The sequence below is a fragment of the Corvus hawaiiensis genome, chromosome 8, assembly GCF_020740725.1.
Source record: "Corvus hawaiiensis isolate bCorHaw1 chromosome 8, bCorHaw1.pri.cur, whole genome shotgun sequence".
NCBI classification, from domain to species: domain Eukaryota; kingdom Metazoa; phylum Chordata; class Aves; order Passeriformes; family Corvidae; genus Corvus; species Corvus hawaiiensis.
In genome coordinates, this window is record NC_063220.1 from 30,772,950 (window position 1) to 30,787,148 (window position 14,199).

The 14,199-nt window shown below is 39.5% G+C and overlaps 1 protein-coding gene across 7 annotated transcripts in view; it reads right to left on the minus strand.

The window, feature by feature from the left end:
• Window positions 1–14,199, minus strand: part of RHOBTB1 (Rho related BTB domain containing 1) — a 52,948-nt gene that overhangs the window by 18,510 nt on the left and 20,239 nt on the right. For 5 of the 7 annotated variants that reach the window (XM_048311561.1, XM_048311562.1, XM_048311563.1 and 2 more), the window contains 2 exons: window positions 5,447–5,648; window positions 4,986–5,089 (listed from right to left, as the gene is read on the minus strand). In XM_048311561.1, coding sequence (XP_048167518.1) covers window positions 4,986–5,089; window positions 5,447–5,638 — 296 coding nt within the window. In that variant the 5' untranslated portion in view covers window positions 5,639–5,648. Of the gene's footprint in view, window positions 1–380; window positions 404–4,154; window positions 4,216–4,985; window positions 5,090–5,446; window positions 5,649–14,199 lie in introns of those variants that run through there. The other 2 variants (XM_048311566.1, XM_048311567.1) reach the window with 2 other exon arrangements.

Genomic DNA, 14,199 nt, shown 5'->3' on the forward strand with positions numbered 1-14,199 from the left:
AAAATGTGAAATGATGTAAGACCACAAATAACAACTGCCATGTACTTTTTGACTCCTTAAGGAAGGCTTTAAGCATTGGAGGTGTCCTTCTACTATAGATAAATTGCATATACATCGAGCCGAGCCTCAGCCCACCGACAGCCATTTGGCACACACCTTTCTAAAGAAGGGAGGGCTCCTAACAGAAATTCCATAGCAACCTCTTTCTACTCCCAGTATGGAACCACGTTGGGATGCAGAGGGAAAAAATAGATCTGCATTAATTTCAGTGGCTTAAGTGTATAAAGCATTTACTTCCCCATCAGCTGAATGAAAAAGCCTCAAATGTTCATGTAGGTAAAAAAACAGTGCATACACACAGCACATCAGAATAAAGTTACTTGAGAAAGCTGTCTCTGTGAACCCCTCTGCTTGTTCCAGTCTTTCTTGAGCCTGAGTCAAAATCAAAAGAGAAAAATCATGACAAATATATATATATATCTTATAAAAATTGGTTTTTACAGTTCTTCATGGTCATACAATGAAGAACCTGAATAGCTTATAAACCACTGTAAAGTAGAAGGGGAGGCTCACAAATTTGGGTGGCTGAAGATGATTTGAAGATACTGCCTATCACTTTTTTTGTGGCAGAAAACACAGCAAAAGGAAGCAGCCAAGGTGAGAGACATCTGAAAATAACTGGATTCCCTATCAGCTGACCCTTTGCTAACAAAGCAAATCACTGTCCTGTGTCTGTTAAGTACCTCTGCTCTAAAGAGATACCTCTGAGGATCCCTTCCAAGCCAGGACAGTAATGGCTTGCGAGGCACAGGAAATGTGTAAGCTTTCATTCACAAGGCACTTCTGAAACCTCAGACCGTCTCTGAAGAAAGGAGAGGAGCTGCTGGCCCAGTCTCAGTTTAAGCACCAGCTGCTCCATGACAGAGGGCACTGATCAAAGTAAAGGTAGATCAAGTAACTCTGTGAAGTCACGAACCTCACCCTCATCTCATTGAATCTGACGAATGCAAATACCATTTTACATCAAAGCTACCTTGGTTTTGTTCTTGCAGAAATATCATCATCATCGTCCCTTGAGGAAAAAAAAATCAGAAAGAGTTTGGTGGAAGTCTTCAAATATCAGTGATAAAGCCCTGTTTTCATGGACTCCTTTCAGCAGCATTCAGAAAGTATATTTTTAGGGATTCAATTACATTGAAGTAACTGGTGAAAGGAATTGTGATCACACAGAAGAAGGCGAATGCATGTGTTCCTCTGTGTACATACAATACCCACAAGGCTTACAAAATCCATGCACAACAGAGGAAATACTCTAAACATATTTTAAGAGGCTCTGTCAGCAGTCTCACAGCAAGACTCATTCACATTTGTAAGTCATGAGGAAAAAGCTGTTTTCTGTCCATGCTGTATGAACAGATTTTGTTTGGTCTACAGCTCATATTTAGGTTACAAGTAAATAAATCATCCTGGCTGGATTAGCTGACAACCCCCATTCATGGTATCGAGAATAAATATTTGATTGGGACTGAATTAACTCTTTGCAGGTTTGTGCTCATTCTTACACATACTAGGGCTGCATGTTAAAAGAACCCAGGATACAGAGGCTATTTATCAAATTAGCCAAACATGCTTACCGGGGGGGGGGGGGGGGGGGGGGGGGGGGGGAGGAGAGGGAGGCTAAAGAAAAGGATGCAAAAAGCGAGAAAAAGAAGTGCAAGCCAGCTTCTAGAATTAGTTTGAACATGATGGTATGTTGACACTCTCATTCAAAACCAGATTGGACAGGAGGATGGAAGATAGTGGATCCTGACAAGTTGAAATGTAAATTAAGATGTTTTCTTGTCTTTACACTTGCCTCCAGAGAAACTGCTACAGAATAACAACTTGGGCTTTAAATGAAGTTCACACCTTATCTGCAGGCTTAGAGAATACAATAGCACCGAGATTAGATTGTTATTAAACAAAGAGGTGCCTGGGATCTGGAAATCAATACACTAAATCATAACCAAGACATTATCATTTTACAGCATTTTGGGATGATTGTGCACCAAATGAAACCCTATGGGAGATTATCAATAAATGGCTGATTGGCATCACATACTGCCTAAGCTGAACTGAACAGAATATTCCCAAAACTAAAGCACACACTTTAGTCTAAGGGGGGGGGAAAAATGTCATCCTGTAAAACTGCAGCAAATATTTCCACAAGTCTCTGCAGCCGCATCCCCCTCACTCCCTTAAGCTGTCAGGAGCTGTTTCCCAAAGCTCCCAGAGGAGTGTGATTATTAAACTAAACACCACAGAGCAGAATGCAAGCTGATCTCACTCTCCGTACTCCCATTAAGGGATGGCAGTAGAAACATTAACTATTCCATCCCCAGTGGCATTTAAATGTTTCTCTCATTCTGTCACACAAAAATAATGGAAAAAAGATTCATTTTCTCATTCCCCTTTTAGGTTTCTATCTGTGAAAAATAAAGAGTTGGGAAAGATTTATCTGTGCTGCAAGTCCTATTAACTGTTCACCCTGTCATCTATAGCATAATTTATTTATGTAACATTTTCTAAAACTGTATGGAGCAAACTTTCCCAACGAGCAGCAGGTGAGTTAATGACTTGCTGGTTCTTGTTACACCAGGTTTAGGACAATTAGAGGTCTTGGCTGAATGTTTGCTGGAGTAAGCCTTCCCCTGCGTAAGGTGCAGATGCACAGAATTTTTTTAACAGAACCAAAGGATTATATTATTATACGAATCCTTCAGACAACCAAAACACAGGGCACTTGCAGGTGTAACCTTGAGAAGTTTGGCATAAAATAGGCCTTTCACTGTACTGCAAGATTTGACACAGCTGACTAGACTGTAGCTCAATGTACAGAGGTGATTTAAAATAAATTCCTATAAATATGAACATTCAGCATTGAAAAACTCTTTTTAAAAAGCCAACCCAGATAAAATACTAAACAGTCTGCTTTAAATGCAACATTAGCATTTTCAAACAACCGAGATAAAACACTAAACAGTCTGCTTTAAATGCAACATTAGCATTTTCAAAACAACCAAGTACATAAGCAGTTCTTACAATCACAACATTTTAAAACTGAAATTCTATTTAAAAAGTATTTCTTTAGAGTTTCCAGTTATTTTCTTCATTAATAGACTTGCAGAAAAGCCACTAACAGGAGAGCAGGCTTCCAGAACAGCCTTTTAAAGTTAATTAGGATATAGCAAACCTTGTTCTACACAAGTTCAGTTCTGCTAACATCACAAATGAATCACTGTGTTCATATGCTTAATCCTCAAGATCTCAACTTATTCACGTCCTCCTTGGCGTTTGCAGGATTAGAATCTAAGTATGTCGTTTCCTCCCTCTCCCATCCTGGCAGTAAATGTGGGATCAGGGTTCAGAACATGCCTGATTCTGTTCTCCTAATCTCCAGTAATCTTCTCAGTGTCACAGTATCTGTTGCAGAATATCGGGAAGCCACATCAAAGTGGAGCAGTGAGTGGAAACATGAAGTTACATCCAAATTTATCAATGCAAGCTCCACATGCTGCCAAAGGTAAAACAGCATCTATGGACATATCCCAGTAGCACTAAATATTAAGGTAAATATTACCTTAATGTCAGTAACTTCTCTCACAAAGCTTACTTACAAACAGTACAGGTCGTGCAGCCCAGATGTGTTGCCACTTTGGCTCCTGACAGAAAATTCCAGGTAATTCATGACTCTGTGAAAACTCAACTAACACAGTGCTATACACAAAGGAGGGTTTGTACAAACATACAGAGTTCTACAGCCTGAAAATTTAATGGGTGGATTCAACCAGCAGAACCCTTTACAGAATTTCTAAGGGGTAGAGAATAGAAAAGACCATCCTCCTTCAAAGTCACTTGTGTCATCAGGCAGCACAGAGAGGAGAAAAACAGCAAGACAGTACATTTTGACCAAATGGAATAGAAAGCTGGGGCTGACACTCTACAAAGGGCATTCCTAGCTGGAAAAAAAAAATGTGTCTGCCTATGAAAGTCTGGCCAACTGCAGCAACTGAAGCAGATATGAAAAGGTTATGAAAAAGTTTGACAAGGTGAAAAATGGGTGAGGACTGAGACCTCTCAAATATGAGTTATGAAAATATAGGTCCAAAACCCACCTTCAGCTCAGTATTTGCCTAATACAGCTGTTCTGCTGTCTGTACTGCCACAAGGTCAGATCTAATTAAACAAATCAGAAAGACTATCACTGGCTTCAGTCCTTGTTGAAACTATGCTAAACTTTCACATACATATATATATATATATATAAAAATATATATATCTATACACACACACACACACACATATATATAATACATGCTGGTAAAATGTAGATCATGTTGATTTAAATATGTATTTATTATATATGTATTTTTTAGAATTTCCAGGGTTAATTCGATTCACTAATAGACATTTTGTATTTATAGAAGAAAAACTTCAGCTTTAATTAAGGAAATACAGAAGAGCCTCATCTTTCATGAATCTGGCTCTGCTCTCAAGAGATTAGCTGCCCATTCAACATCACAGGTTTTAATAAAATAAATATTTCATTGAGTAAGAGTGATAGCTCCCAACGTCTCTCCTTGTTTGTTACTTGTTAAGCAATTATATCATACACTGCTTATACAGACAGAGAATGCTGATGTTCAATTTTGTAACACTACGATCTCATTTTGGAGAATGTTCTTTAAAATTCAAAATAGGACAACAGTTGTTGACAGAGCTTAGCAGGCTGTTGAAGGAAATGTAGTATAGTAAAACTATGCTGCTTTTTAAATATTTATATCTTTTTAATCCTTACAGCAGATAATCCTCTTTGCAGTGGGCAGGAACATGAATACCCGTGATTGTTTTTAAGTCCTTGCTTTTCAAAATTCAGATTTGCAATTTATTTCTGCCCTAAAATTTGAACACAAGTATTTCTTAAAATTTTGCTTGGATCAATTTACCTTCCATAAGCAAAGCGCCTGTCTTTGTGGTGGTCCCCAAATGTATCCCACAGCCTGAGGGAAACACTCACTTCATCCACAACATCTCTTGAGCGTTCAAGGACCTAGAACAGAACACACAAAACATTGTCTTTCCCTCCATCAGACAATTACTTTTCTAATTCATCAAAATTTGACCCCATCAAAAGGTCCAAAGCATATTAGGTCAAGAGTTTATCCCATATAGTTTTCTACCAAATGATGCATCTTATAAAACAGGCAGAATATTTATCTTGCTAAAAATAGGTTTGATAAAGAAACTACTTTAGAACCAGAGGTGTTTCAGACCATGGTTGCAGTAGAGATCACTCATAAGATACTTGTGAGCTCATTGCTGCATCCTGGCAGGGTAAGGCTTGCCAATAAACAACAGCAGCACCTTGCAGCATGTGCTGCACGCTGTGCACACCTGCAGTCCTTACCTCCTGGCAGACACGGTACTGATCAATGGCCCAGACGGTCGGGACGTGCGTTGCCAGCAGCTGATACTGAGTCAAGGTTGTGTTGCAGGCTCTCGCACAGATCAGACGAGTCTTCCCCACTGCATTATCTCCAACCACCACACACTTGATGGTTTCAACGTTGGGTCTTTCGTAGTCCATGTCAATGTCCATTTATCGAAAACTGGAACAAGACAGTTAAACTTGTTTTCTACTTCTGTGTGAAAACAGTGCTATTTAGAATCAGAGCCTTTTACTTCCACTTCTTGAGAGATCCCTGGAGACAACAAACTCTTAAGGAAAAGTGTGTAGTAAACTGTCCCAAAGTAAGCCAGCCAGTCCTTTAAATACTGCTCGGTTATGCAAATACACAACTATTTTGACTGCAGTGGCTTTATGCTGTTCACATGCTATTTTCACTTTGGTTTCTGTAAACACAAGCCTGTTTGCAGAAGACAGATCTTGGTGAAACAAGGACAGCTAGCACAAACTTACCTCTTGCTAATACTTTTTATGCCAGGAGGAAAAAAAGCATGGGCATCAGTGGGTTTAACCTGAAGGATACCAGTATAAACCTGCCTTCTGCAATCCTGCCCATTCAGGATTTGATTTAGGGCTGCCCAAACAATATTACTAACAGCAAGTCACACAGATGGCTCCAGCACACAATAAAACTCACTTGTAAGACAACTCCAGAGACTGTTTGCTACAAAACCGTAATTCCCATTATATCCTGCATGTATCGCACACTTTTAATTGTCCAAGAAGTTTTACAGATCATAGACTAAAATGAAACCAAGAGCCAAGCAGGAATTTCCAAATATGGTCATCTACACCTAGAAATTCTTTTTGACGTGAAATGGAAAACAGAGAGAAGTTTTTTGAAAATACTATCCTCATGGAAAGTTATTATTGAAACAATTTCCTTAAATATTCTATGGCAACATACTGAACAAATGCCTGGATATGAATGCAAGCTGGGAAAAATGGGTATTTGAAAAACTAAAACCAACTCATGCATGTTTACTACAGTCTGTCATTTTCATACGTGGGATCATAGCTTGATATATCTGAATTTGGTTTTCTAATGTCTAGCAGTCTGCTGAGCAATCTGGTCTCTGCCAGGGAATTGTAATCAAGGAGGGAGAAAAGGGAAAAGGCAAGTCACAAACCTGTTCAGGAAGGCTTGCCTAATAATTATCTCAGCAAGGAACCTATGGCAATTTAACTGACAAAACACAGGTCATCATCTGGAGTAATGGTGTCCTTTTTCCTGAGAAGAAAGCACTACAGATAAAGAAATCCAACTATTTGTTTTAATACCTTTTTTAATATTCACATCTCATTCACACATAAATATAGAATATATATTAGCTGTCAGGCTGTTTAAAATAACAGATTCAAGCTATTTTGGTGTCCAATTTTCACTGTCAGAGGCATTATGTTCTGATTTAAAAAAAATCATGTTTTGTAACTACTATTCAAACACTGATTTTACCTGTATTCTTTCGTTATTTAAACTGATGTACACCAAGAAGCAAAAGTCCTTGTTAGAACTCAAGGTTACCCATTTAGATAAAATTTTGGTAAGGACTGTGTACTAATAACTGTAATGGCTAAGGCACAGTTGTAATCTTTATTTATGTGTGGAGGGAGGAGTTAGGGACGACACAGATGAGGTGCAAGAGTGATTTTTGCCACTAGTGTGTCACACTGATGTTTCCAGACACTGAGTGCTGCTGGAAATGCGGCAGCACAGCCTAGCACATGAGAATACATATTGGAGTTATCCTACCTGGGATGGAAACATGGGCCCAGACACTTTGCATCCTGGCACAAGTGCGTTGTGGCACAAGCAGAGCTCTGCAACCTGCCAGATGCAGAGCAAACAACACGGCTTTGAGCACACACACAGAGGATTGACCACACGTGAAGCCTCGTGACACCAACCTGCTGCATCGGCACAGGGCTTCAAACTGACAAGGACACAAAGCTATAAGGGACAGCCTTTATCCCTTCACCTGGCTTGTAACCTGCATCCTGAGAGGTTACTAGTCTTGAGGTAAAGCACTCCAGAGGCTTCCAGCTCCCTCTCTGTGATCCAGCCCCAGCTGCTTGCTGGATGCAAGCTCTCATGAGGCTGATCCCTGGGATGGCCATGGGCTCTGTACCCCTCCAAACACAAGAAGAGAACCGAGAGCTAACTCCTTGTTCCTCCTCAGCATCCTTGGGGAGGATACAGTCATGACATAAATAAAAGTACAAAAACAGTACTTTTTTTTCTCCACACTACAGAGAATGTGGCATTTTCATATACCATGGCCTCATAGGCAGCGCCCCAAATGAATAGCAAAACCTCAAGAGCTTTCAGCACGTGAGCTTAAAAAGTTTCAAGTCTGAGAATAAACAGCAACCCTCTTGCCATATTATGTGGTATTAAAATACTTCATATTTTATTCATGCATGGACTAGACATCACAGATGGAATGTGAAAATGTTTACAAGGCTAGAAAACAAAATGAAGGAGCATGGCTAGCCAGTGTGTCTGGTTGGTTTTAAACTACCAAGCAGAGATGCCAAATCAATTTTTCTTCCAACCCAATATTCCATTAAAATGCTGTTACACAGATTAGCTGTGGTATTATATAACAGTTTGATTTTAAAATTCCCCCAAAGTTCTTAAATGGTAGTTCTGCAAAAATGTGCTTCAATCAGTCTCAAAATATGTATTAAGTACAGAGTCTGGAATCTTAAAAAAATTTCCAAAGGATAACAAAGCCAGTTTAAAATTAACAGGAAAATCTACATAAAAGTAACTAGATTAATCAATGCAACTATCTGAGAATCCTAGAAAAGGAACACATGAAAACAAAATTTTAAAATTACTGGGGTTTTAATTTTCCAATATACTTACTAACTTAATTAAAGCAAAGTTATCACAGGACTCAGACACAGCATGCCTGAATGCCCTGCTGTAGATCAATGACAATCTAATGAAGATATTTTTAGCATGACTCAATACTGCACAGGACAGAGATTAAAATAAACTGGGAATAAAAACAAAAGTAGAGCTCTGTGGCTATGTTAAGGAAAGTCCTTAAACACCTTCCAGTATCTACAGTCTAACTCTGTGTTAAAAATGCAGATCATTTAAATATTGTTCATCAGTTTTCAGGAAAGGATTAAAGCAGAAATAGCTCCTGAAGAGACTGACAGACAGAAGCCCAGAGAGATATTTAGACACCTCAAGTAAAACCAGATGCTAACAACAAATTATAGTATAAACAATTAGCAAAAAAAGTTGATTAAATGCTTACAAATGTAGCCAGATGCCTTCTGGCTACTGGAATGATTAAAACCAGAAATACATACAAGATCTAAAAAATACAGCCACAGTTAGTTCTTTTTAAAGTAGCCTCTAGGTTAAGCTGGTGCTAAACCTATTATATAATCATGCTGATTTAAAATGCTAAACATGTATTTACAAAACAAATATTAAAAAAAACCCAAACAACAACAACTAGATTTGAGCTCTGAAAGTCTGGTAATATCTGGAAAGACCAACAGGAACTGAAACTGAACTGGTTAGACAAGAACAAAGCAGTGTATATAAAGATTTTAAAAAAGGCATAACATTCCAAGATCAACGAAAAACTTGCTAAAACCAACCTACAACCAGCATTAGTTTAGTTTACTAGCAAAACAAAGCAGGGTAAAACTATGAGGAAAGTTACTGGAAATGTGACCAGTCCCAGAAAGGGCACTGACAAAAAAGCCAGAGAAAGACAAAGGCCATCAAAGGAGGGGCAGGAAGAAACCTACCAGGGAAAAGGTCTGATCAGAAATCGCTGCTTCCAAAAGAAAGGAGCACAAAATTCAGCTGCTTAATCCAGTTCTAAAGAAAGATGAGCAGATGGATGGAAATGGAAAAAGATACTCGTAAGAATAACACAGGATCTCAAAAATCTCTTAGGATGTTCTATTTTCACATTGTCACCTGTGATTGTTTGCAGATGAAGAGATGACAGAGGCAGCCAAAAAAGCAAGAGAAGTGAGCAGACTCAAGATCTAACATAAAGCCATTTAATTCATTCACTTGATTAGCAGTTCAGAAATATTCCAAATAAAGCTGATTTATTTCCAAAGAAATAGAAGGCTACTATTTTGAACCACAGCTTGCAGATGGTTATGCTGCCAATTTCTTTCTCTGTTGCTTCACCTGAAATTGCTGTGGAGTGCTTGGTTTTTCATTTAGTTTTTCCTCATTGCTAAATGAGTTGTTATTATTATCACCATAAAACAGTTGTGGTTGCCATAGCATGAGGGTTGGTCAGCTTCAATAATGAAACACTCCCTTTCTAGGGAAATTTTCCAAAAGATCTGTGGATGAAGCACATCACTTGATTATCGAGTCCACTGGTACACAGATTAAACACAACAGACACACACAATCCCACTCACTCTCTGTATTAGTGTAGGTGTATTTATATACAATAGATAACCAGATCAAAACCATGAACTTGTTTTAAAAATGCAGTTTAATATATTTAAAGCTGTGATTGCAGTTTTCTCTGCTAGAAACAAAGTGGATGAAGATCCAAACCCAATGGCGAGTTGCCTGTGGAGGATCAGGAATCCACCCCTATGGATCTCTAAATGCCCACTTTCAAATGTCCAGGTGTTTAAATCCTCACTTAGCACATACAGAACATAACTAAGATTTTTTTTCAAAGAAAAGTAGCTAATTATCAACCATTTTCTCTTCAGCATGAACAAATGACAAACACCACAAACAAATCACTGAGAGTGTCTACATTAATCAGTGATTATGGGGTGATCCTGCAGGCATTTACTTCTTAGCTCTGTACTTAAACATATCCCATAAGACTGAGATAGGATCCCTCAAAGCAAGAATTTTACTTAGTTCTTGTGCTAAGAGCAAACTCTTCAGATTGCAGTTCAAAATGACAGCATGTAAGAACCTTGCCTGATAGTGGAGTTTTTCTTTAAGCAATTCCATGGGGAAAAAAAAAATTAATAATTTCAACTTGTGTCAAGTAATCTGACCAAACATGCAAACCAGGAACTCCTTCAAACAAAGGGGGTGCCAACCACAATTAAAATGTCACAATTTTACTAAAGAAATCTAATGGAAAGAGACACCAAAGTCTAACATGACTTAACATGAACGGTGGGCATGGGAATTATCTAAAAAACTCAGCCTACCAGTAAGCCAGTAAGATCATCAACACTTATCCCCAAAAAACACACTTTCATGAAACTAAATGGAAGTGCATTTGTAGCTTCTCCATATTTCAATCTATTCTGGAGATGTATTTTTTAGTATAGTTTTGGAGTGACTCCTTCACAGGACCATTAGGCAATAACACGTCAAAAAGAATATAAAAAAATTTACAAGACTACGCAACACTCTTGCCTCCATCCCCTAGTTGCAAAATTACTGCTTGCTACCATGGAAACTAGAAAAGATACAAAATGCCAAGTTCTTCAGGCCCTGAAATCACTACCTTGCAGTGCAGAATCCCAAGGCACCTGCACGCTGGCAAGGACCAACGAGCACATGAGCCAGAACAAGCGTGTGAAATGTTCATTCTCAATATATAACCTGCCATGTGGTGTTTCAGAATCTTTAATGGATTAACACAGAAATGCCAGGGGACAAAGCAGGGGGAACTTAGTGTTCATTTGTGCAAGAGCGTAGAATTCACAGACAGCTCTGATTTGGGGAAAGGTTAAGGGCCAAAAGGCCGTTTGGCTCAATTTAATCAGTGAATTTAGGGCCCCATCAAGTATATTTGTGAAGTAAATCACAACATGGGATCAAGTAACAGATAAACTACACCAGCTGCTGAAAGACCATCACAAACCATTTTTTACAAGGTGTACATTAATATTAATACTTTCTTAAATCATAGGAGGGCTGTTGGGGAGACTGGTTTCAAAAGGAAAACTGTTCCTAGTCAGTATCAAAGAACTAACTGGCAACAAAGGGTAGTAAGTCTCAAGGTGGGGTCAGATTACTAGGTCACCAGGGGACAAAGGTGGGCATGATGCTTACCAGGCTGGATTCTCGTCCAGGATGAAGTAGCATAACCATATTGCCATTATTTAAAATTCTGGCAGTTTACATGGAAAGACTGAAAAGGAGGAGACTGATTCAAAAGGAAGAAATTCAAGATTAACTCTAGAATTTATCACCTACTTGCCCTACCTGGTCCATCAGCAGAAGAAAACAACAGATACAGCCAATGACTGGGGAAGGAGAAAAACCCTTATATTCTAAAGCTGACCTGATTACAAATGTGAGACCCTTGGCTCTCCCATGGGCAGAAAGAGAAGGGCAGCTGATGGCAATGTTTCACTGCACGAGGTGATAAATGAGATAACCTTGGCTGTTGCTGCCCACAAGAGTGCAAGTCAACAGAAACACCTTTATCTTCCACAAGGGCAGAACATGGTTCTACCCTTTTTCTTCTGTCCTGGGATAGCTTAGGGCCAGTATCAACACAGAAATAAATCCCTCAGAATGCTGCTAAAATTTTATACAGCTGGAGAAGTGAAACACTGAGGCTGTCATCAAGAGACACTCCACTTGGCTTGCCTGAACCAGCTTCTTTCATGTCAGCTTTTGATCAATAAGCATCAGATTTATTTCTGGATGCTACCTCTTACTTTTTAAAGAAAGAAGTTCTCAGAAGCTTCCCTTCAGCTGCCATAATCCCTACTCTATCCCTCAAGTTTTAAAGGGAGTGAAAAATTGACCATGGCTTCACACAGAAATGAAAGGAGCAGCCCCTAATGATGATGTGAAGTTGAAGACATAACAGATGTCTCCAAGTTTGCTAGAAAACTTCTCAGTCAAACGATCACCACAACCTTCACAGAAATTGCAGAGACCAGGAATAATAATTCCTGGTTGGCAGTGTCAGAAGCCTGTCACTCTGCTCTTTCTCTGCCTGCATGACTCCAGATTTGTTTGTTCCTGTTAATTATCAGCATCCTTCGTCAAGCCCGACCTACCTCTGTGATGACACAAAAACTTTTGATCAGTAAGAATGAGCATTTCCTCAGGTGCCCAAAAATCAGAGATACTAGTAAAACACAAATTCTTCCCACATAACAACGTGTAAAACAGACTGCTCTGAAGCGCAATAGCTGAGAATGAAAACATTCAGTTTTAGGTACAGTAATAGATTCTCCTGAGCCTCCTCAAAAAACATGCACCTCACAAGGACCTGTTTTTGTGTTATACACACTCAGTCTATCAGACCAAATAGAGACCCAAATGGAGAGTTCAGCATTAGACCTGAGCTATGTAAATTTTCTGACAAGTTCTGGAAGACCTGAAGGGCAGAAATCAACAAGCTGATTACACTGAGCAGCTTACATATTATTTTGACCTGTGACATACCTTGGGATATCCTTTGTGATGAGATCATTGCCCTAGAAATTAATCCACATGGCAGGTGAAGGACATTTAACCATTTCAGAAACCTCGTGTGTGAGAATGTGGGATGAGTGTTTTTTGCACTGCGGCAGAGCCTGCAGCACTGCCACTCCTCCCTTCACCGATTTTCCAGAGAAATACCTCAAGAACAAGCCACCACACAAGGCAGTCCCTTGTGCCCCTTTTTGCTTATCTCCTGGTGTGCAGAGAGATGTGGAAAAGGGTGCCCATAATGGACCCACCCCTGGAAAGAGGGTAACACCCCTACAGCTGGCACATGCCTGATTTAAGGCTGGCATTTTAGCTTTGTGCATGCATTTTGTGAGGATTCCAGATATACCTGGCTACAACTGACTATTCTTTCCACTCACCAGAGATAAACATAGCAGACACAAGGGACTAGGCAGTGACCAAGATCTGGCATTGCTGTGGCTCGTAATCTGTCACATCATCACAAACTGAAATTAACTGTGGCTGACATGAATAAAAGTGGCTGAGAACCAAGCACCTGAAGAATGGACAATATCCATTGATGGTGATAACCATCACCAAACAGCTGGCACTTTTTAAAGCAGCCACCCATAAAATGCACAAAGTCCTCAGATTAGTCCTCCTTCTGCAACAAAAGATTATGCTGCAGGAGCTGAATAAGGGTGCACCGCTAATAGCATTTTAAGTCAGCTCAAGAATACATTTTTGAAGCAAACATTCCATGCTTTGGTTCACATCAGGTGCAGCCAGAGTGCACAAACTGAATTCTGAAGGGGAAGGTGTGCCACCCCCCAGTGATAAGTAAGCATTCAGTCCATGGGACCAACTCAAAGAGAGTCTGAAATAACACCCTTTGTCCCTGAGCCGTGTGCATTGTGGACACTGGGTTCTCAGCAGCAATTTTTTTCATTCCCAGGTCCCCAGCTACTGCATCACATGATCCATCAAAGTATATAGAGCATCAGGTGCTCTGACTCCTGCTTTGGTATTTGGATCAACATAACCAGGGCAAAGCTGCAGCTGAATCCTTAGCGACTGCCATGCCCAAGATTATCTGGGATAACATATAAAACTCAAAGCTTAAAAGAAGATGGGTTGCTGGAAAAACCAGCAACAGGAAAAGCCTGACTCAACACTACTAAGTCTCATGGTAAGAAACTCCATGAAACACCTGATTTTACTCTTGTGCAATTAAGCTGCTCGTGCAGTATTAAACTTCTGATACTGTAGCAGAGGTTGTTAGTGATTGTACCCACTTAAAGCACGTGTTGACACT